The 25,005-nt window shown below is 35.4% G+C and overlaps 1 protein-coding gene across 1 annotated transcript in view; it reads right to left on the bottom strand.

Annotated features, from left to right (window-relative positions):
• The window catches only part of LOC136025365 (anoctamin-5-like), a 92,400-nt gene that overhangs the window by 14,111 nt on the left and 53,284 nt on the right, over positions 1 to 25,005 (bottom strand). The window contains exons 9-12 of the mRNA XM_065701320.1: positions 20,349 to 20,509; positions 13,476 to 13,699; positions 10,472 to 10,636; positions 1,498 to 1,641 (exon numbers count right to left, since the gene is read on the bottom strand). Of these exons, the coding sequence (XP_065557392.1) occupies positions 1,498 to 1,641; positions 10,472 to 10,636; positions 13,476 to 13,699; positions 20,349 to 20,509 (694 nt within the window). The remainder of the gene's footprint in view (positions 1 to 1,497; positions 1,642 to 10,471; positions 10,637 to 13,475; positions 13,700 to 20,348; positions 20,510 to 25,005) is intronic.

Genomic DNA, 25,005 nt, shown 5'->3' with positions numbered 1-25,005 from the left:
AAAAGAGGTATACGAAGAGAGGTATCACCCTGCAGAGCCCTTATTTAAGCTTAGTCTAAATGAAGGCAGGTCAGAAATTAATGCACTCCCTCCCCTCCCCTTTTCTATCTGATGGCTCAAGAAGAGTTAGACAATTAGGGTAAAGAACTAGGCTCTTTTTGGAGTCTGGCATCCTTTCCCTGCCTATAAACTGATCCACTGTCCCTCTTTCTGATAACCGCCTAATATATGTCATAAGAAATCAAGTTAATCAACGCAGCTGAATCAAGCATTAATATAAATGGCCATATTAGTTGTTTATCTTGTACGGATTACGTGACTTTTCAGGAACGTACGTGTCACAGTGCGGCACTATTTCCTCTGCAAGTAGGAAGCAGAATATATAGTTTTTGGTACTTTTTAGTTGATTGGCTCTCTCAGTATTTGCAGTCAATGACAACTTGGTCTTTCATCGGGCAAATCATAGCTTGGTGTTACAAAATGGCAGTAAACAGCAATGATAGTATTGAGCTTATGATTTTGTTTTTATGGTTCTTGAAAAATTCATCCAGGCCTTGCATATTTTTTTTTGAATTGGTGTAATTTTTGGCAATAGGGCAGCTTTTTGGAATAGGTATAAATATTTTGGCAAGTGATAAACAATGAATTTTTTATGGAGTCAAATTATTTGTAATTGTTTGTTATTGTCAGTGCGAAATTGATCTTAAAATTAATCGGTTAGTTTTATGAATTTAAACAGTAGACTGTTCGCTTAAAAAAAGAAAAACAATCTGAAATGTGCTATGGCTTGCTCCAGAGTGCAATTCTAAGGTTATATTTGATAGAAATGATGTTCTGGGGACGGTACAATTTTATTCTCCTCGGAAAATTAAATTATTGTCAAGTTTACAACCCAAATAAAATTTTAAAGAAATAAAAGGATGTGGGGATTTTATTGCCATAAAAAAAGAATAGCGAAAGGAATAAAATAAAAGCACTGGAAAAGCACCAAATGCAAAAGTTTTACCATTTTTTCCTTCAGATGTTTCCAGGAATTTAAACCAAATCAAGTTAAACAAAAACTGAAAATGTTTATAATTTCAAGTTTATTTTTACTTTCGGTCTACTTCTGATGCAAACTCCTAATATGTAACATTGAACAATTTTGATTCCATGCCAAAGTCATAATCATAATTTGATAACAAGTTAAAAAGATCACTTGACTTTAATTATGAGCAGGCATATATCTCAGAAGAGGGGGGGGGGTAGAGCAACATATTTCTCTTTTTTATATATCATTTCTGTTATTCATAATTCATGTTTCCTTTCTGTTTCAAAAATTGCGCTCCCCAAGATATTTCTTTGTGCATGATGCAACATGTGCATCATGCAACTTTGTGCATCATGCACATGATGCAACAATATGACAAAAATATTAGAATTTCCAACATAAAATGTAAAAAAAGGGGGGGGGGCAAAAAAAAGAAGGCAAAAGCTAAGTGTCTGATTCACATTTACCTTGAATAAAGCGATGTAAATAAGGAGACTATAGTCGTTAATAAATTCAAAAAACCAAATTTTGATTGTGTATTTTTCGTCATACTCAGCTTGGGTTCGATGAGCTTCTAGATCAGTAAGATACTTCGCAAGCATTTTCCCAATCTGAAATAAAAATGAAGTTTATGTCCTTAAGAGACCCTTAGCAAAAAAAGAAGAAAAAAAGCTTTCAGCTGTAAAAGATATAGTAGATATAATATATTGTACAATTTTTTCGTGGCAAGGATGGCTGGTAGTAAGTAGTAAGTAAAGTTTTGTAAAGGGTGGTTTTTATATACCCGTAAAAGCTTATAAAATTCGGGCTTGTCATTAATTTGATTTGTTTAAAGGACAAAAGACCCTTTTCCTATGAATAAAGAAAAATCTACAAAACGACAAATAGCAATAAAAACAATAACACAACCTACAACATAATAAAGATGACAGCAAGTAGGGCAATTTAAAGGAACTAGGAATCAAAAGGAAAAAAGTCACTCAGACATATCCCCCCCCCCCCAAAGGAAGCCTGTGTGGGGCTAAGTAAACATCTGGAAGGAGAAGGATGGGTCAAAGATAGAGAGGAGTAGATCATTATACATAAGACAAGAAGAGGGTTATTGGAGGCTACAGAACGTGATGTTGACTTACCTGATGGTAACTATTTTCAAACTAGTGTTACGCGTTAGACTCAAACCAAGGGCAATGCGGAGTTACAACATAGTTTACAACAGAACACACGATGAAAACTACGTAAGACAGTCTATTACATGTTTGAACCTCATAAACGGGTACCAGTACTTGTAAAGCAATCATTCTGATTGTAGTGAACATAGTAGCGTTGGCTTAGTAATGCGTAGGGGTTCTTCCATATATTTTCCCCCCATTCCTCATTTCCAACAACAGGAAGACATGGAAACTTGGAGATGGGTGCGTTTGGCTTTTATCCTGAGTTTTGGTGTCCTATTTAGGGGGACACATCAATCAGAGGACAAACAATCGCTAATTCAACAATCTTTATACCAGTATCTTGATTTGTATAGTTTCGGGGAACAACTACCCCTGACTCCAGTTTGCCACCCCCGCTGAAATTCAGTGTCTTCATAAGTCTTATGAAAACTAAGATAGACCTACATAATTCAAGCATCCACAGATACAAGTCAGTTTTCTTTAGCATGCATTTGCCTTTATGGTACTAATTTTTCACTTGATCATTTTCATTTAATGGTCGTTTTTCACTTAATAATTTTCTCTTAATTTGGGAAAATCGGCTCATACTTTGTCCCCCCACAAGGATTTTAACAAAATTACTTCCCTGCTTCATACACATGCATCCAAGAAAATATATTGGATAAAATTTTCATGAAAATATTTTTGATTAGAAGCCAAAAATATCCTTCCTATGACAGCGCAGCTCCAGGGGCAAAATACCCGCATTATACGAATACACTTAAAACAGAGGCTTCGTAGGTAGATTTAATAGTAAAGTATATGTTGTACCTTTTTGAAATCCTGCTGATTGTACGAAAACTTTGTAGGGTTCTGGGACCCAGGTTCCCTCCTCCCACGCTTCATAAGTGTAAACGTATTGCACCTCTTTTCACTCATAACTATTTATGAATTTCTTAGGATGGTGTATTAGTGATTAAATGAGTACCTCAAATCAAAACTTGGTAAGTAGTTTTCGAAGATGGTATATGACTTTCAAAGGCTGTGATTAAGTGAACTTGAAAACATCGAGCTTCAAAATTGAAGTTAGGTTAGTCTTCTGTCTTTTAATTCTCTAGAGACCGTCGAATGTCAAAACTTCAAATAGTACCAATTATCAAGTCTTGTGAGAGGTTTTGATAGACAGCTTCCTTTGGTGAGATAGTAATATATTTGGCTGGGTCTTGCAAAGCTTGGTTACCGACCAAGGGAGATTAGAAAATGAGCAAAAGAGCACTATCATTCTCAAATACAAAATGCCCATGTATATAAAACTGGGACGGCATGCACAGAGTGCATTTGAAAATTTATTGTTTTTTCCTAGGAATAGGCTAATTAAAATACCTCAGTTGATTAATTCGAAACTAAACACCAAACTTAGTTGAAAGCTTTCTTCGAGGATTCTCAGAAAACCAAAGTTTTCTTACGAATTGAATTGAAAAAAAATAACTGAAAGTAAGGAGTGACATTAAAACTTAAAACGAACAGAAATTACTTCGTATATGAAAGGGACTGCTTCCTCGTGAACGCCCCGCTCTTCACGCTAAAGTTTTTTACTGTTGTAAAAATAGAGTTAAGAGAAAGAGTCGGACTTTAGCGTGAAGAGCGGGGCGCTGATGAGGAAGCAGCCCCTTTCATTTTGAAGTAATTTCTGTTCGTTTTATGTTTTAATGTCAGTCCTTACTTTAAGTTAAAAAACACTTGTTTTTATTTAATTTAACTTCTGAACGTTTTTGAATCAATGCATGTTTTGATTTATGCTCTCCGCAGATGAATAATTAAAACGAAATTTGCGTATTTATTTTTTTTTGGGCTAAATGGTTTTCTCATAATTTTGATCGAATGACCTTGAGGAAAAAGAAGAAGTGCAGATGGAGGTCTAGTTGCCCTCCGATTTTTTGGTTACTTAAAAAGGCAACTAGAACTTTTATTTTTTTTCTGAATGTTTTTATTAGTAAAATTATTAGTAAAAATAAATTTTATTAGTTAAAGATATACGCAACTTAAAAATTAGCTTACGTAAAGAAACTTCTGTATTCTCATATTTTTATTACATATATGAGGGGGTTCATCCCCTCGTCAGTACCTCAGTCTTCACGCTAAAGCTTTAATTTTGTCCCAGTTTCTTAAGAATGACCCCTGAATAACAAAAGCCGTAGAATAAATAGTTGAAATTTCTAAAAATACTTTTGCGTAAAGAGCGAGGTATTAGGAGGAAGAGAGCCCCTCATATGCGTAATAATTTCTGTTCCTTTTAACAGAAATTATCCTGGAATATTTATAGGAATTAATATTTACAGGAAAATAATAACAGGAATATTCTGTTCCTTTCAGTTGAAAAACTTTGTCATATTTATTTTTTCATTGTTTTTTTAAATAATGCTAGAAAATCCTGCGCTCCCTTCATGGAAATTTTCTTCCCCCATGACAAATTCATCCATGAAAAGTTCCCCCGACATATCCCCCTCTTCTCAACCCTTGCCCCCCAACCAAATGAAAACGCCCCAGAAAACATCTGTACACTTCCCAATAACCATTACTATATGTAAGCACTGGTCAGTGCTAGTAACTTGTAGCCCCTCCCACGGGGACTGTGGGGGAGTAGGTCATCCCAAAAGGCATAGCTGTAAGGATTTTCAACTACGCTGAATAAAATGGCTATCTCAGAATTTTGATCCGGTGACTTTGGGAAGATAATTAGCGTGCGACGGGGGCCTAGGTGCCCTCCGATTTTTTGGTCAATTAAAAAGGGCACTAGAACTTTTCATTCCCGTTAGAATGAACCCTCTCGCAATATTCTAGGACCACTGGGTCGATACGATTACCCCTGAAAAAAAAAACAAAAAAAAAAACAAACAAATAAACACGCATCCGTGATCTGCCTTCTGACAAAAAACACAAAATTCCACATTTTTAAACAGTTCGTGGTAACGAGCTGTAGTAAGGAGCGACCAGGCTCAATAGTAACCAAAACTCTAAAAAATGGAATTTTGATACCAATAGTTATATCAAAAGAATGGCATTTTAATGCTGATTTTAAATATATAAGTTTCATCAAGATTAGTCTTACCCATCAAAAGTTACGAGCCTGAAAAAATTTGCCTCATTTTAGAAAATAGGGGGAAACACCCCCTAAAAGTCATACGATCTTAACAAAAATCACACATCAGATTCAGCGTATCAGAGAACCTTGTTGTGGAAGTTTCAAGCCCCAATCTATAAAAACGTGGAATTTTGCATTTTTTGCCAGAAGACAAATCACGGATGCGTGTTTATTTGTTTTTTTTTCCCAGGGGTGATCGTATCGACTCAGTGGTCCCATAATGCCGCGAAAGGGCTCATTCTAACGGAAATGATAATTTCTAATACCCTGTTTAAGTGACCAAAAAATTGGAGGGCACCTAGGCCCCCTCCCACGGTCATTTTCCCCAAATTCACCGGATCAAAATTCTGAGATAGCCATTTTATTCACCACAGTCGAAAAACCCAATAACTATGTCTTTGGGGACGACTTATTCCCCCGCAGTCCCCGTGGGAGGGGCTGCAAGTTACAATCTTTGACCTGTGTGTACATGTAGTAATGGTTACTAAGAAGTGTACAGACGTTTTCAGGGGGATTTTTTTGGTTTGGGGGTGGGGGGATATTTGAGGGGGAGGGTTACCGGGGAGGATTTTTCCTTGGACGAACTTCTCATGGGGGAAGAGACTTTCAATGGAGGGGGCGCAGTATTTTCTAGCATTGTTTTAAAAAAAACAATGAAAAAATAACCATGAAAAGTTTTTTTTCTACTGAAAGTAAGAAGCAGCATTAAAACTTAAAACGAACAGAAATTATTACGCATCTGAGGTTCTACCTTCTCGTAATACCTCGCTCTTTACGCTAAAGCATTTCTAGTAATTTCAACTATTTATTCTACGGCCTTTGTGATTCAGGGGTCATCCTTAAGGAATTGGGACAAAATTTAAGCTTTAATATCAAAAGCGAGGTATCGACGATGGGTGAGCCCCCTCATATACGCAATAAAAACATACGAATATTGAAGTTCGCTACGTAATTTAATTCGTAAGTTACGTATATTTTTTATTTATGAAAACGTTCGTAAAAAGTTAAAAGTTATAGTTGCCTTTTTAAGTAATCAAAAAATAGGAGGGCAACTAGGTCTCCTCCCTCGCTCCTTTTTTCTCAAAATCTTCCGACTAAAACTGTGAAAAAGCCATTTAGCCCCAAAAAATTAATATGCAAATTTCGTTTTGATTATTTATGTGTAGAGAGCCAAGATCAAACCATGCATTAATTCAAAGACGTCCAGAAATTAAACAAAAAAACGAGTTTTTTTAAATGAAAGTAAGGAGCGACATTAAAACTTAAAACGAACAGAAATTACTCCGTATATGAAAGGGGCTTTTTCTCCTCAACGCCCCGCTCTTTACGCTAAAGTTTGACTCTTTCTCTTAACTCTACATTTTAAAACAGTAAAAACCTTAGCGTAAAGAGCGGGGCGTTGAGGAGAAAAAGCCCCTTTCATACACGGAGTAATTTCTGATCGTTTTAAGTTTTAATGTCACTCCTTACTTTCACTTTAAAAAACTTTTTTTTTTGTTTAATTGTAGATAGGAGCTTGAAACTACAGTAGGATTCTCTGATACGCTGAATCTGATGGTGTAAATTTTGTTAAGGTTCTATGATTTCTACGGGTTGTTTCCTCCTCACCTGTGCCCTGTGCTTCCAAAATTAAGTCTCTAGCCGGCAATCCTTCAATTCGTCGCAATCCAAGTTTCTACCACCAGTCACTACCCGATAGGGCAACGGGGTTCTGCTCCGCCTCAAGGTTTGTCGCTTGACCTAAATCTCTTGACTTGTCTAGTTCTTCACCGTCCCGCATTATTAGGTATTTTGGATATTTACATCTACCAAGCTCCAAATACTTTTTACAAAGGCGCTGTCTATGTGTGGTAACACTTTTAAGATGTATACCTCGCTTTGATTTAATTTTCCCCATGATTTCGGCTTTGTGTGCACAACTTTACTGAAGGTTCCTGACTATTTCTCATTTCTAGGTTTCTTCATTGCATTGAAATAATTTATGAAAATTTCACACTCTATTAACAAGCAGCTGATTATACCAGCTTGTCATTTTGGTCTCTGGGGGGTATTATCGGCGATCTGAAAAGATTCTTTCTGGCAACCGACTTGTAAAAATTTCAGGTAGCTGAAAATATTCTAGGGGACTGTTAGAAAACAGGAAAATAAATCGAAAAATGGTTCCAATCATCTTACAGGTTATTGTCTCCTGCTCATGGTAGTACCGATTTTGTTCTAAAAACAATATCCTTTATCGAGTACACTTGTGAAAAAGACCTAGACATTTTCTAAGATTTCTAAGCAATTAGAGGAAATAGAGCAAAATCCTTTCAAACATTTTGTAGCATCTTCAAGAAGCTATGGCCTGATATTAAAAGTGGCATCATCCGCCAATGAATACTTGAGTACTTTTTGAATATAAATTTTTAATTTAACATGGGATTTTCGAGTTCCATCAGTTCACTTAATCACGGCCTTAAGGACATTTTACACACTGATGAAATCGGGATCAACCCCAAGTTTTGGACAATATATTTGTGGGCCAGAATTTAGGATCCCTTGTCTGAGAGGTCGAGGGTTCAAATCCTAATGTACCAAATTATTTGGTTTGGGACGGCGATCAGTGGCGTGACTCTGTAAGTTCAGCTAGGGTCGACCCACCTCTAAATAGGTACCCGGAGTTATCTGGGGAAGGCAAGCAGGAGCGAGTCTACAAAAACACAGGATGGTTGGCCCCCAATCTCCCATTGCAATTCCTGGCTGAAGGGCCAAGAAACGGAAATAAGCATCGCTGGTGGGGACTCCAGTACCGTATTCTTTACCTTTGTTTACCTTCTAATTGCAGGCCCAAACTTTAAAGCTGTAGATATACTATACTTCTTTCAACTCATGATTATTTAGGGATTATTGTAAGATCCATTTTGAACGGACAGACGTTTACTCTAACTAAAACACGTCAAGGACGTATTTCGCACATGATGTTTCATTATGCCTCTGGAACAAAGAATCGAAGAATCGATGAAGAATCCTGATAGTCAATATTTATTGTCTGCAACTATACGTCTCATTTTTCTACGTCATTTTAAAGTAGCTTATAGTACCTTAAAGTAGCTTATATACAAAAAAAAAGTGCTCATGAATCGAATGAATAGGTAATAGTTGAAAATGGACTACATTAAAATTTTTGGATAAGCTTGATTCTCTTCTTTTTTTCTTTACTAAGCTAAAAAGTAACATTCTTCTAGTTACTGAACTAGTTTTTGCTTTTATTAAGGGAAGAGTTTCAATCAAATACCGTACATGAGCACAAAAGTCTTACTTCCTTACCTTACTTCAAGGCCATGTTCTACAATGGAAGTTTCGCAGCTTTGGGTTCTTTTTTAATATTAATTAAAAGACTTTTTACACAAAATAAGCTTTTTAAGAAAAATTAAAGAAGTCTATTGAACCAAAAATAAGCAAAAATAGGATCAAATAATCTAGCAAGTTTAAAATTACCACCAATGAGCATCAATAAATAAATGAAACCCGGAACGAACAAAAATTACAATAGATAAACCAGTCAAATTCAAAACAAGCAGAAATTATCATAATTAGGGCTCATGACCCCTATGCCTTCTCAAGGCAACGAAATAATTTTCACTTTACTGAAAAAATTGAAATGTTTTCATTTTCATAACTTTAACAAATTAAAAATTGTTGAGATTTAAAGAATAAATATGAGCATGCATTCATTTGTAGTATTTCAGTAAATCACAAACAATGTTCCGGCCTTGAGAAGCCGTAGAGGTTGTGAGCCCTAGTCATGTTAATATTGTCATCATCCAAAAATGTTGTTGATTTGCGTTTTTGACCCATTTTGACGCCTTTTCATCTTGATAAGTCTAAGCCTTACAAGTCGTTGCCATTGAAGTAGTAGTTGGAGTAGTTTAGTAGCAGTAATAGTACTAGTAAAAGTAGCAGTGGTAGTAGTGTTAGTAGTGACATGCATATATTACTTTTCGCCAATTGATCTTCTCCTTTAAGTATTCTCTGAAAGTTCCAACTTAATACCCAAATCCATTCTTGAGGTACGCCCTTTTGACAATCCTCATGCAAAAAGTTAGTTCTGATTTAGTTCAAACTCCCCCTCAATATTCAGTCAAATTTTCAACTTCATACGCCTAGCCTTAATTGCACTAATATCATAGTAGTAGTGGTAGCAGTAGGAACAGTAGTAGCAGTAACAGTGAATTATTATTAGGAGCAGTAACAGTAATAGCAGCAGCATTAATAGCAGTAGTAGTGGGTACATTTTGTCTTTTGGTCAACTGATACTCATATTACCCCTGAAGCTTCCTCTTGATACGATAATCCGTTCTAAAAATATTGCTGACACGCCCGTACCAGCATTCTGTGTGCGCATAATGTGCTTTGATTTAGTTCAACGTTCCTTATCAACGTTTCCTCACTTAGTAGTACCCGCTATACAAGTAGTAGTTTTAGTGATAGTAATGGTAGTAGTAGCTGTAGTAGCAGTAGAAGCAGCGGTGGTTGTAGCAGTAGTAGCGCAAATATTGCCTTTTTGGTCAATTGATCATCTCCCTTATCATTCCTAAGTTAAACCTTTTTCGAAAACCCATTTACGCATAATACGCATAATATGCCCCAAGGGCATAACTTACTAACCTTGCCTTAAGGGCATTGGGTTTTTTGTCATCCTTAAAGACCCAGACCCTTTGCAGACCCTTCAACTAGGCTGAACAAAATTGATATCTCAAAGTTTTGATTGGATGTGTTGGAGGAAATGTTGGGCGTTGGGAGAAGCTGTTTACCCATCAAAAATTTTCGACAATTATAAAGAAAACTAGTCGTTCAATTTCCAATCGAAAGAGCTCTTTTTTAAGTTTCTACAACAACTCCTTCTGTACGAAGTGCCCTGGTGTAAGACAAATATACAAACCGAAAAGAAAGACACATTGTGCCAACATCGTTCTTCACTTAAGCAGTGCTATTGCGCTGCCTATGAGTAGCGTTATTGGTATCTTCAGGAGTTTATCCTTAAGATTTATATACTCTCTATTGGGGAAATTTTTTGATACGTTATGATGATTTGTTAATAAATCATTTCCAAGTAATTAGCATAGTGACATCAATCTAAGTAATTCTTTTGTAAATGTTTATACGTACCCAATTCAATAATTGAATAACAACTAAGCTAATAAGTGAGGCAGTAATTGAAGTAAGTAATTTGGCGTATTGCTTAACAAAACCCTCCTCGGTCTTGAAAAAAACGATAACGATGGTTATCCTGTATATGATGACTCCTAGCATTGCCATAACTAATGCAGCTCCCTAGAAAGAAAGAACAGAAATAAATCATTAATAAATATTTAAATGCATTTAGTAGTATTTACATCAAAGGAAGAACGTCCTGTGGTGCCGCAGTGGATTTGACCTTAGCTTGGTAATACGGGACCCAGAGATCGAATCACGCTGCAGGAATGCACTGCAGGGGCGACGCAGGGACCTTAGTAGTCAAGAAGCGTCGTTAATTCTTAAATAAAACCAAAGGAAGAATATCAAAGAGAGTGGGGCTTCTACGCCACAGAGAAGCTACGTCAAGGGCGCCATGTCAAACGGGAGTTTTAAAAGATTTGGATATTCGACGATTTAACATGGGGTTTAAAAAAGATTAAAAAAAAGTAATTTTTTGTCACAACATGGGGATTAAAAAAAAATATAAATAGGTGATTATTTCCCCAAAAAATGAAAAAGTGATTAAAAAGAGTGATTAGAGATATTAAAAAAGTGAAGAGATCTAGTGTCTGGCAAATTCATTAAAAAGTAGAAGCTTCACAAAAAAATTAGGTAAATGATATAATTAATCTGCAGTATCAAAGGATTAAACCTCGAATTTCTGTTGGTGATAGATATGAGCATTCTTAATTTTCAAGAATTGTTTCAAATCGATTTCAATCCACACAAATCTTGTGGAAATCTTAACAGGCTATTCTGGATTACCAACGGACCCTGTGCACTTTAAAGTACCCGAAAAGACAACTATAAGGCAACTTGTGCTCAAACAATGTCACCTAACGTTAGATGGGTTCTGTGATTTTTTCTTTTCTATCGTAGCAACAATTTCAGCTTTTTTAAATTCTTTTATACTTTTGAGTCTACGCGTTCGCGTGTTCTTCGTAAATAACAATGCATTTTACATGTATTTTTGCTGGTCTTATAATATGGACATTCCATGGTTTTAATCGATTTAATGTTTAATCAAAAATTATGAGATATGCTGCTGGAATTACAAAATTAATTTGAACACACTAACCTCGATTTTAAATCCTTTTGCATCCCTAAATATCACAGACTCAAAGACAGCAAATAAATATTTCTAGATAGTCGATTGGAACAAAATACGCATGGTTGAAATAGAAAAATAGTATTTAAATTTCAGCAAAAATGTAAGGAGATGTAGAAATAAAGTGCAAAACAGAAGAGTGACATGGTTAAGAATAGTAAATGGTTTAAATAATATATCAGAAGTTTTGTGGTAAAGTATCAATTCTTCAAAAAAGATTAAAATATGAATTTTATACCTCAGCTATCCAGTTCAAAACAGGATATTTAGAAAATGTTTAGAAGAAATATATTTTGAAGGTACAAACATAGTTCGACGATGAATCAAGGTAGTCTAAACAATATTGCCCTTTGTTGGTGCGTTGCTGTTGGTGCGTTCCAACAAGCTGTTGGAAGACGGCGAAACAGACATTCTTATGTAGGACTTTGTAAGTAGAGCTAAAAAAGTTTGAACTTGCCTAAAGCAGAATCAAAGGAGTTGTTGGAACTATTTGAAATTAATGCCTTGCCTATGTCTTTTTTATGCTGTTGTAACCGCTTTTCTAGATTCTGATGGGTCCTGCCGACATAGTAATTTCCACAATCAAAGGGTATTTGATAGACCCCTCTTTGGCGAGTAACTGGGGTCTGCTTTAGGCTGACATATATTTAATAATCCGTCCCACACGATACTTTTTGAAAAATCTTCACTTATCAGTAATGATTTGGGGATAAAACAGGTGGTTAGAGAATCAATCGAAATTAGTCAAAATATATAATAATATTTCTTTAAACAGGGACTTAGGGGAATACTCACTAAATTCTTTATACTCAAATTTAATTAAAAATGATCTAACAAAATATTTTACTAAACCAATTTATAATAGTATTGAACCAGCTACGAAAAGGCCTTTGAGACAGGCTGCAAAAAATGCAAGGTTGGCTCTGAGAAATTGCATTTAATCACTTTGTTCTCTTTAGTTTGAATGAATTTATATTCTCACTTCATTCTTTTTGTCAGTCCAGGTTGAACTTCGTTGAAGTAAGGATGCTAGGGCTGTTTTTTAAAAGAGTTTTTAAATAACATTAATAGTTTTGATTCTCACAATTTCATGTAAGTTTATTTATATATACATATTTTCTCTCTCGTTCTCGTACTGTGCTGAAGACGGCCCTTGGACATAGGAGCGAAATATTCACCGAATTGATTTCCACTCTCTTGAAAAGATTTTCCCTATTGTTTCTACTTTGTATTTGTTTGTTATGGAAAGGCAGTGTGGTCTTTGTCACTATTTTCGTCAAACCTTTTTAACGTTAATTTTATCTCACTCTTTTTAGTTTTGTTTTAGTTATTACCTTTTTAACTTCGACGTTTTGCCACTTGAATGTTTTTTGGCTAATGATTGGCTTTGCCTTTCTGATTTTGATGTTTTTGACACTGTTTAGCCAGTTTTTTTAGTTGTTCTGATACTTTTATGATTTTATTTTTTATCTTTTTTGACTTTATGACTCCGAAATGCAAATTCGGTCCTTCGGGGCTTGTCATAGACAAATAACTTATCTAAATTAAAGTTGTGAAAATACTTAGATTTTAAATCAAACGTACTTCCAGATAGGTAGATGAAGAAAGGGAAATTTTCTTTGGGAACGGCCCAAAACCTCCTAAAAATTTAAATCGCTATCTAAAAATAACTTTCTAGCATTCCTTGATCCCCTTTCCTCAATAATGAACCCTCAGATTCATCTTAAGATTCTGGGCCGTGTGCCCCATTCTTTAAAAGGGTAAGCTTCTTCCCCAGGAGATGTTGAAGATTTGCGTGGCACACACATACTTACAGAGCCTACTTACAATTAGCAGTACTCCGGTTATGGAGAGAAAGTACCGAAGATTTTTGCTTGATGGTTTTACATAAGGTTCTTCTTCGCCTGTTATCGGACTGATTCGAGTACCATTTGCTGATTTTTCATATTCAGGTCTCACTTCTTCATCTTCCAGCTGTTGGGGATAAAGTAGGTCCCATTCCCACCTGATTTTTGCTTGTCTGCGCTTCCAAAGTTCAAGTAAAATAGTTGCTAATAAACATAAAACAAATATAAATTAATTATAAATAAGAAAAAATTATGCTGTTATCAAACAGCTCGTGGTAACGAACCGTAAGTAAGGAGTGACTCGGCTCAATAGTAACCGAAACTTTAAAAAATGAAACTTCCCTATCAACAGATACATCAAAAGAATCAACTTATTATGTCGATTAAATAAAAAAAAACCTTTTTTTTTAAATGAAAGTAAGGAGCGACATTAAAACTTAAAACGAGCAGAAATTATTACTTATATGAAAGAAACTGTCTCCTCCTCAACGCCCCGCTCTTTACGCTAAAGCTTTTATTGTTCTAAAAAGTAGAGTTGTGAGAGAGAGTCAAAATTTTGCGTAAAGAGCGGGGCGTTGAGGAGGAGACAGTCCCTTTCATATAGGTCATAATTTCTGCTCGTTTTAAGTTTTAATGTCGCTCCCTACTCTCAGTTAAAAAACTTCTTTTTTATTTAATTTCTGAACGTTTTTGAATTAATGCAGGTTTTGATTTTGGTTCACAGTACATGAATAGTTAAAACGAAATTTTTATATTAATTTTGCTTTTTTTGGCTGAATGGCTTTCTCAAAATTTTTATCGTACGATTTTGCGAAAAAGGGACGGAGAGAGGGCCTAGTTACCCCCTAATTTTTTGGTTACTTAAAAAGTGAACTAGAACTTTTAATTTTATTTTCGAATGCTTTAATTAATAATAAATATACGTAACTTACGAAATAACGAGCTTCTATATTCGTATCTTTTTATTATGTATATAAGGAGGTTTGCCTCCTAGTCAATACCTCGCTCTTTAAACTAAAGTTCAAATTTTGTTCCAATCCTTTAAGAATAATCCCTGAATCACAACGGGTTTAATTAGAATAAATAACTCTTGTGAAAGCAATAAAAAAAAAACTTAAGCGTAAAAATCGAGCTGTCCCCTCCTCAGCACCCCGCTCTTTACACTAGAACTTTTGATTTCCGTTCGAATGAGCCCTCTCGAGACATTGTAGGACCACTGGGTTGATACGATCACCCCTGGGAAAAAACACGCATCTGTGATATTTCTTCTGGCAAAATCCCACATTTTTGCATATAGGAGCTTGAAACCTCTATACTAGAGTTCTCTGATACGCTGAATCTGATGATGTGATTTGCATGAAGATGCTATGTGATTTTATGAAGATTCTGATGATGAAGATTTCAGGGGTGTTTCCTCCTTTTTCCAAAAATAAGGCAAATTTTTTCAGGCCTATACCTTTTGATGATCAAGATTAATCTTGATGAAACTTATATATTTAAAATCAGCATAAACATCTGATGATTTTGATGTATCAATTGGTATCAAAATTCAATTTTTTAGAGTTTCGATACCACGAACTGTTTGATTCCAAATATTTAAGATTCATCAAGTTTAGTGTTATCCATTAAAACTTACAAGTCTGCGAAAATTTGCCTGATTTTTGACATAGGGGAATAACATCCCCTAAAATTAAGAAAATTACAATCAGATTTAGTGTACCCGAGAACCCTACTGTGGAAGTTTCAAGCTCCAATATACAAAAATGTAGATTTTCGCTATTTCTGCGAAAAGACAGATCGCGGATGAGTGTTTATTTGTTATTAAAAAAAAACTAGTTTTTTTCTAACTGAGAGTAAGGGGCGACATTAAAACTAAAAACGAACAGAAATTACTCCGTGCTTGAAAGGGGCTGTTCCCTCCTCAACACCCCGCTCTTTACGCTAAAGTTTGACTCTTTCTCTCAATTCTACTTTATTAAACAGTAAACAAAACTTTAGCCCCTCCCCAACCATAAAATCCCCTTGAAAACGTCGGTACACTTCCCAATAACCATTACTGTATGTAAACACTGGCCAAAGCTTGTGACTTACAGCCCCTCCCCCAGGGACTGTGGTGAAGTAAGTCGTCCCTAAAGACATAGTTATCATGTTTTTCGACTATGCTGAACAAAATGGCTATCTCAAAATTTTGATCCGTTAACTTTGGGAAAAAAATGAGCTTGGGAGGGGGCCTAGGTGCCCTCCAATTTTTGGTCACTTAAAAAGGGCACTAGAATTCATTTCCGTTAGAATGAGCCCTCTTGTGAGGACCACTTAAAAAGGACACTAGAACTTTTCATTTCTGTTAGAATGAGCCCTCTTGCGAGGACCATTTTAGCACCATTTGCTCGATACAATGACAGCTGGGAAATAAAAAAAACAAAAAAAAAATAAATAAAAATTTTTCTCAGGCTCGTAACTTCTGATGAGTAAGACTAAATTTGACGAAACTTAAATATCTAGAATCAGCGTAAAAATCCGATCCTTTTAATGTATCTTTTAGTATAAAAATTCCGTTTTTTAGAGATTCGTTTACTATTGAGCCGGGTCGCTGCTTATTACAGTTCGTTACCACGAACTGTTTGATTTTGTTGTTGTTTTTTCTTCACAGGGGTGATCGTATTGAAATAAAGTTCCTGGAAGATCGAGATGATTTTGTGCTTTGGGTGGATTTCCCTTGGGAAAGTCCTCCTTGGGAAGAAAAATTTCCCGGGGGAGGGAATTGTCCAGGGTTAATTTTATTCTGGGGGGATTTGACGGAACTTCTGTGCGAATTATCCGTAATCCTTGTTAATTTTCTTACATTATCTTTGCCAACTCAATTCTACATGTGGAAATGTTCCAGGAAATTATCCGGGAGCTATTTTCCGCGTATTTTGATTTCCAAAAAAAAAATCTACGGAAAGGGGCATCTCCGGAATGATCCAGAAAATGATTAAAGATTAAAAGTCTCTTTCAAATGAAAGTATGGTAAGTATAATTTTTCAGGCTGAATCGTCCACAAGAAATTTTATGGGGAACTTTTAGGGAAGATGGAACTGTCTAGAGGGAACTTGACAGAAAGGGATGAAATTTTCTCCAAGAAGTTTCCCTTGAGGGAGGGGATATATTTCACGGAGGCTAAGCTAGATTTACCTGTATTATTTAAAAAAGAACCGAAAATTAAAAAAAAAACAAGTTTTTCTTAACTGACAGTAAGAAGCAACATTAAAACCCAAAATGAACAGAAATTATTCCGAATATGAAGGTTTTTTCCCTCTTCAATACTTGCTCTTTACGCTAAAGTTTGACTGTTTGTCCCATTTCTTTTTAAAGAAAGGCTACTAAAAAACAGGAGCCGTTTAATTACAATAGGAAGCTTATTTTTAAAGCGCTAAAAAGTTTAGCAGTAAAGAGCATGGCATGCAGAAGGGGGGGGTCACTTAATATAAGGAATAATTAATATACAAATTTCCTTATAATTTGTCATGTACAGGGAGACAAAGGGGGGAAAAAGCTCATAAATTAAACAAAAAACTAGTTTTTTTAAACTGAAAGTAAGGAGCGATATTAAAACTGAAAACGAACATATATTTTCTGTATAAGAAAGGGAAGGTCTCCTCCTCAACGCCCTACTCCTTACGCTAAAGTTTTTTATTACTATAAGAAGTAGAGTTTTAAAAAAGAGTCAAACTTTAGCGTAAAGAGCGAGGCTTTGAAGAGTTGACAGCCTATTTCATATGCGGAATAATTTTTTTTCGTTTTAATATCGATCCTTACTTTCAGTTAAAAAACCTTTTTATTTATTTATTTAATGAATAACAGTAAACAGCGCGAAACTAAATTACACACAGGACCTATCTAACACACAGAATCTTCAAAGCTCAAAGACTGAAATGAGTTCCTAAACATTGACTTCGTGACCCCTAAGGATCAATCCAAATATATATATATGTGTTTGTGCTGTTGCATTGGTGATTTCTCTTTTCATGATATATGAAAAGCTTTAGTAAAGGCTTTAGAAAAGCTTTGTAGTAAAGGTTTAGTAAAAGGTAGGCAAGAGCAGCTTTGACATTTAAGAAACTGCATTTAGCCTTTGGTAATTGCAACTGTAAATTTTCCAGTTTTGCTGCTTCTCCGCAGGGTTTTTGCTGTTTTCACTGCCCGTCTTATTGTTAATAGATTTTATGGTTTGTTTTTTACCCTTTGATTTTTGCACTTACTTGTAAAAAGTGCAAAACATTGGTAAAAAAAATATCTCGTTGCCTTTAAAATAGTTCTCAGCCTTAAAGAAGATTGCTACTTGTGTCTTTGTAGCAGACTTTTTTTCAGTTTGGTTTTTACGTCCGTAAAAGCTCCTTTTTGAGGAAAAATCCAAGCTAAAAAAGATATGGTGGGGCTGATGTAAGCCATCCCTGGATCTTAGAAATCAAATCTGTGATCCAAAGTACAACTAACTCAAATTCAAACTCAAATAAAGATCACAAATTGTCTAAGTTTGAAGATATCAAACTTAAAATTGGCAGAAATTAATGTAAAAGAAAAACGAAACCTAAAACTGTTAGAATGAGCAGTAATACCAAACTTAAAAAATAAAAAAAAGGTGACAAAAAAAAGTTTGGTTTTCTCACCTCTCCCTACGAAAAAGGCTAGAGCGTCACTTAAGCTTTACTGAAAACATGATAAATTGGGTGCGTCTAGCTTATAAATGGAGAGACTATTTTACAAGTGTTTTTGAATTTAATATTAAATCTGCAAAATATTTAATAATTCTTATACTTTATTTAATTTAGTATTTATTTTTATGTTTTTGTGATGACGCTATAGTTCTTTTATATTCATCATCAACTTAATTAAATCAAAATTATTGATTTATAATTTTCAATGATAAATTAGGTTGATTAAATCTAGGGAGAAAACCAATTATCTAACGTCTTTAGGATTGATATCACACATGCAAGCGTTTCTTAGCAATTTGTTTTTTGCAGTAGTTGCGTTTAAAGTTGCGTCAAGATCGTGCAGTAGTTGCGTTTAAAGTTGCGTCAAGATCGTACTGGCAGTTGTGAAACTGTTTTAAAACAAAGATAAATGATAAAAAAAAGATTTTATACGGAAACCTAATTCTGGAATGAAAGCAATGCAAATTTTTCGGGCATTGTTTTTTTTTTGCAAAGAATACAAATGCAAAGATTTTCATAAGCTGTCCAAGGCCTTTATCCCTGTTTGCTCTTCCTTCTTAACCGTGAGTTAATCAATTATTTAATGGGTTTTTCTGAAGCAATAGCAATTCAGAAGGCTTTATGTAACATTTTTTTTATTTTAGAAATTTGGTTTACAACCCGCAAACTCAGGCTACAAGCATCAGTCGGGTGGTCAATTCCGTTTTCTCCCATTACATTTTAGTTGTCAAGATACATTCTATCCTCTTTTCTCACTCAGAGAAAAAGTAGCAAATGAAACTTTTAATATTAGTGTTTTTACTGCATCTAAATTGAACGCCTAAGAAAACTTTCCTCATGACCAGTCCCTAGGTTCTTTGTACAAAGGAAAACTTTAACCTCACCCTTCGAAAAAATGTATGAATAGGAAGTGCCTATTGCGATTGCCTTTAAAAATCCTGACCGCCGCACTCTCATTTGACAGGGCGCCCGGGGCAGCTTACAGCTGCAAATTTCAAAAACCAAAGTAAACCAATGGCATCCTTTTGTTTTTGTTAGTCTCACCCCAAAAATAAAATTATATGATAAATACCACTCCCTCGACTAGGTGTCTTAAATTGCCGTAGGTAATAACCACTTTGCTCAGCAGCGTAAATTCTCCAAAAATATCTGTTTTCTGTTTTCGCATTTCTCTCACAAATTTTCAAATGAAATAAATTGTGTGAGGTCAGAGCCGATGCTGACCAACAAACGATGAACAAATCAGAATATGAACTTCAGAGACTTAAAGTATAGTATACCTATGATCAAGGGTGACCCGAGCCTATTTTCATTTTTTTTGGGGGGGGGTGAACTTCGTAGGGTTTACCGAATCGCTACCTCATCTAAGCCAAATTTTCAGCAGAATCAGGAATTGTGCAGAATTTCAGCCGATATTTTCGTCTTCGGCGAAAATTTTACCGAGTACCAAAAAATTCTCTGGGGGAGGGCCACCGTCTTATTTAAGCTTAAATTAAAAGTGTTCCTAATTGAATAAGGTCAAACGGTTTCAGGAGATCTAATTATTATCAAATTTATTAATGTTACTGACTAAGGGGTAACCGTAGATAAGAGGGGACTAAGAGTAAATATATTCAATCTAGACCAAATCCAAATAGATTGCTAAAAATCAGAACTCGCGGCCCCCAAAATGTTTCCGTTTTTGGTTTGCAACTCCTTCCCCTAAAACAACTCTCTGATATCCTTCATCTCATGACTATAATCTGTATTTGCATAGTATATAGAAAGAAATAATTTTGATAACATTTGAACTGATCACGCAGATGCATGAAAAGAACAGGAATGAATATAGTTATAGTTTGTTTGGGTTTTTGTAAATTTTCAATCCATGACTACTCAAAAAACAAACTTTCTTGCATGCAGACCATGCATAAGTGCCAATCTCCTGATTTTCTGCCTTGGGATGGGAGTGCAATGTGTGGTTGGGGGCGTATCATCCGACACTTCCCTTGCTTTTCACCCAGATTTCTCCAGGTATTCTTTGGAGCTAGGGATACTCTAAACATAAAAGGAAGCTGAAACTTTCAGAGACACTGTGGATTTTTGAAAAAGCTGATTTTCTATAGTTTTCATATTCAAAATAGAGTAAATTATTGGAAAATGAAAATGTATCTTACCCCAGAAGGACATGAAGACAGCAAAGACAACTGTGGCTGGATTGTCAAAAGTGTATGAAATTTTGGAAAACAAGCATGAATCTCCAAGCTTCCAGTAGGGACAAACTTGATCACAAAGTGGGCACATTGTCAAGTCCTTTTCATTTCCACAAATTTCCTTGCTAAAGTAAAGAAAAAGAAGCATTACCCTTTCAGTATATACAATATAACTTTACAGGACGGATCCTTTTACAGTACAAAAATATGAGAAACGTATTAAAGGTAAAGAATACGGCACTGGACCTTACAGTCCGTACCAGTGGTGCTATTCTCCGTTTGTTGGCCCTTCAGCCAGGAAGTGTAGGGGATGGGGGCCAACAATCCCGTGCTTTTGCAAACCCTTCCTGTTTACCCTCCCCAGATTTCTCTAGGTACCCATATAAAGCTGGGTTGACTCTTGCTGAGCTTACAGAGTCACGCCAATGATCCGATCCCCAACTATATAATTGAGTACACAAGAATTCGAACCCTCGCCCTCTCGGTCAAAGGATCCTAAATCCAGCGCACCAATCCACTCAGCTACGACGACTAGAAATAAATAGCTTATTCATATGTTTGTTAATTTCCCTCAAGACCGAAACATATAAAAGATAAGTTCACAAAATTGCAAAAACCTCCCAAAAAAATTAAACCAAAACCGTCTTTGTTTTTTATATCTAACAAATAATAGAAACAGATTTTCATCAACATTAATCCATCCAGACTTGGTAAAGGATTAACATCATGTCCCTCCTCCTTTTCATTGTTAAATTAAAAATGCAATATTTTTTCAAGTGGTAATAAAGAGAGACGCTTTTAACAGTAAATAGACGCAGATGCTATAGATATATGTCTATTCAGACACTTTTTAACATAGTTGTCATCTGTAACACTAAAGTACTATTTTAGCATTATTTCATTAGGTTTAGCACTGTTGCAGGTACCCAGGGTTACTAAAATAGTGCCAAAATAGCACGAAAATACTATTTTGGCATTATTTTAGCACTATTACAGTCAATTTTTTGACTAAAGCACCGAAAATCACTGTGTAGCGCGCAACTTTGGGCAATTGTAACACCTTAGGCATTGACCGTGGGGGCACTCTGCTTATTAATTTTTTTGACAGTGTAAATTACCGCACATATGAGATGGGCTACCAATCCACTAGTGCCCTTTATGCTGGAGTTAATTTTGAATTTTGTTTTGAGAATATCATTAGTATCTATAATACACTAAAAATTTGGGGTGAAAAATGAAGCTTAGCCGGGTGGGAGTTCACTTCGTATATCGAGAAACTTTCGTTCATTTTAAATTAAAAAATTGTTGTTGACTTTCATTAGAAAAAAATGGTTTTAAATTTCTATTTCTATGAATTTTAAGTATAATATTCAGGGCTATTCTTAGTATGAAGGAGCTGCAATTTGCCCACGGCCCTCAACTTTTGCACCAAACTTTAACTTTATCATAAAATACAACAAAATACTAATTAACCCTGAAAAAAAAGCGAATAATTCGGAAATGTCAGGAATATTTTTTCTGATGACAATTATTAAATTTTCAAGAAAAGGGTCATATCAGACAATTTTTTTGTGGGGGACTCTTCTCCCCGTACAAGTAAGCGTATGAATATTTTATTTAAAGCCAAAAAGTAAGAGAAGAGCTGTTGCCCCCTGAGCATCTATATGCTATAAATGATCCAAAATTATTGCTCTAAATGATGGAAGGCTGGGAGTAATCCTGGATCCACTGATAAAGAGATAAATACTTAGGAAATGCCTTTTTATTTGACTTATGTTAGGCTGTGTAAAAACCATTCCACAAATTCTAATTTGTAACTGAAACCTAAGGCAATCCTTATGAAGAAACAGAGAATGATGAAATTGCTTTAAAATTCAAAACAAGGGTTGAAAATTTAAAAAGTTTTAGAGAATACTTTATTGAACAAAAACCTCAACAAAAAGATTGATCTTGGCTATTACAAAAGACCAACTAATTTTTTTCAAATAGACATATATACATTACAAATTTAATATCACATATATTAGCCAAGATTCATAATTTAATAATGACATTTTTTTTGAGCCATGTTTTTGTCAATTTTTTTACTTTTCAAAAATGATAATATGCATTTTAAGCTCCAGTTCTAGCCAACTAAACAGTGCGTACCCCTTCACTCAAACCATTTTAAAGCTTCACTCTTCACCCCTCCCCTCATGTAGTTCCAATATCACTTAAATCTTCTCTTATGATCACTTCCTATCCCATTCGTGGATGACCTCATTTTTATTTGGCCCAGACAGATGGCGAAAAGAGCAACGTCTTTGAACATCTTTCATCCTCAATCTGCAATATATGGTTCAGTCTTCTTGTCCTTTCTTTTGTTGTATCCCTAGAAAATGGGATCGAACCGTATTTTTTGTTTCGCTTACTGTTCGATATATGGTCAGTCAAACGGGTACCTAAGACTATCCTTACCCGATTCTTCTGGAAAACATCTAGCAAATCTTTATCAGCCTTTTGAAGCCCCAATATTTCAAAGCCATACACGACTACTGCCATTACTGTAGCTTTCATCATTCTAATCCTATTTCGCAATGTTTTCTTCCTGATCTTCCAAACTTTTTCCAACTGGAAAATAACCATGCGCCTTAACTATTTCAATTTTACATCTTTATGGCTGACTGACTGTATTTCAAACAGTAGGTTGTACGAAATCCCGCTTTCTAGGGGTATTAAATAAGAAGAAACAAGTTTTTTCAACTGAAAGTAAGGAGTGACATCAAAACTTAAAACGAACAGAAATGATCCCGTATATGAAAGGGGTAGTTTCCTCTTCGATGTCTCACTTTTTACGCTAAAATTTGACTCTTTCTCACAACTCTACTTCTTAAAACAATAAAAAACTTTAGCGTAAAGAGCGAGGCGTCAAGGAAGGGACAAATGAGCGTGGGAGGGGGCCTAGGTGCCCTCCAATTTTTTGTCACTTAAAAAAGGCACTAGAATTTTTAATTTCCTTAGAATGAGCCCTCCTGTGACATTCTAAGACCACTGGATCGATACAATCATCCCAGGGAAAAAAAAAAAAAAAAAAAAAAAAAAAAAAAAACACGCATTTGTGACCTGGCTTCTGGCAAACAATACAAAATTCCACAGTTTTGTAGATAGGAGCTTGAAAGTTTTACAGTAGGGTTCTCTGATACGCTGAATCTGATGTCGTGATTTGCGTTAAGATTCTTTTACTTTTAGGGGGTGTTTCTCAATATTTTACAAAATAAGGCGAAGTTTCTCAGGCTCGTAACTTTTGATGGGTACGACTAAACTTGGTGAAACTTATACATTTAAAATCAGCATTAAAATGCGATTCTTTTGAGCAACTATTGGTATAAAAATTCCGTTTTTAGAGTTCCGTTTCGGTTACTATTGATCCGGGTCGCTTCAATTACAGTTTGTTACCACGAAGTGTTTGATAATGAGAGAAAGGTTGAGGTGGCTAGGGTACGGTCTGCGGATGAAGGATGACAGGTTGCCAAAGATTGTCCTTTTCAGCTAACCGTCTAGGGCTAAACGGAAAGCGGGTCGTCCGTGGTTGGGGCTAGGAGGACGTCATAGAGAAAGATTTACAGGAAATAGGAACTTTCTGGAAAGGTGTAAAGAGGGGAGCTTTGAAGAGATTGATATCAAGGAGGATAGTGCGTTGCTGTGTTGACCTCAAGCGGCTTGGTGCTGCGGTGAGTTGTTAGTAGTGGCAGTAGTAGTACTGCTTCTAAAAGATATAAAGCTGAACTAGCCTACTGTGACAAAATCAAAGTCAACAAAATACTTGACAAAAATCAAAATCAACAAAATACTGTGAAAAACTAGACCTCCGTTGCCTGTGCAACGGGAAGTGTTGCAGCAACTGTGCCCTGTTCCTTAGGGCACAGTTGCGGAGCAACACGTGCAACTGTGCCCTACGGGACACGGTTTATTTTTTTTTATGGAAAACTGTTAGAAATTTTAGGAACTTCTCTGGAACTTTTTTACTCTGTTTCACGTTTCCCTTTCCTCTGAAAAATCTCAAATTTTTAACTCTTACCACTTCGGAGCTACAGGTCGCTGATCACGGTGAAAAAAAAAAAAAAAAAAAAACTACGAAAGCAGTAGTGTTGCTCCGCAACACAATAACGCCTCTATTGCCAGCAGGAAGAAAATGAAGAACAAGCAAACGAATATTTCACCTGTGTATAACACAAAAGCAACTTCAGTTACTTCTGTGTTGGATATACTATACTATTCAAAGGAAAAATATATCCTTATTTCATGTTTTTTTGCAGTAGCTATTTTATGTATTGGTTTGATTTTTTTTCTTTTTATTTTAATTTTTATCTTGTATTTCTTACTTTTTAAAGTTTAGATTCTTGATATGTCAACGCAAGGACGACTTAAGGGGAAATATTATTTTGATTGTTCTTCTTCTTCTAGGCCTTAAACGTTTTGTGTCTCAGTAATTTCTTCTTTGATTTTTCCCTTGCATCCTTACTAATAATGCTGCTCAGATAAATCACGCCATCTTCTTGGCCAATTTTCTTGTTACCTAACATAACGGCCTGGAAATCCTGTGAAGGTCTTGACAACATATGACCCATTTCAACGTTTTATC

This window comes from Artemia franciscana, chromosome 3 (assembly GCF_032884065.1).
Source record: "Artemia franciscana chromosome 3, ASM3288406v1, whole genome shotgun sequence".
Lineage (NCBI taxonomy): Eukaryota > Metazoa > Arthropoda > Branchiopoda > Anostraca > Artemiidae > Artemia > Artemia franciscana.
This window is presented reverse-complemented; position numbering and strand designations above follow the sequence as displayed.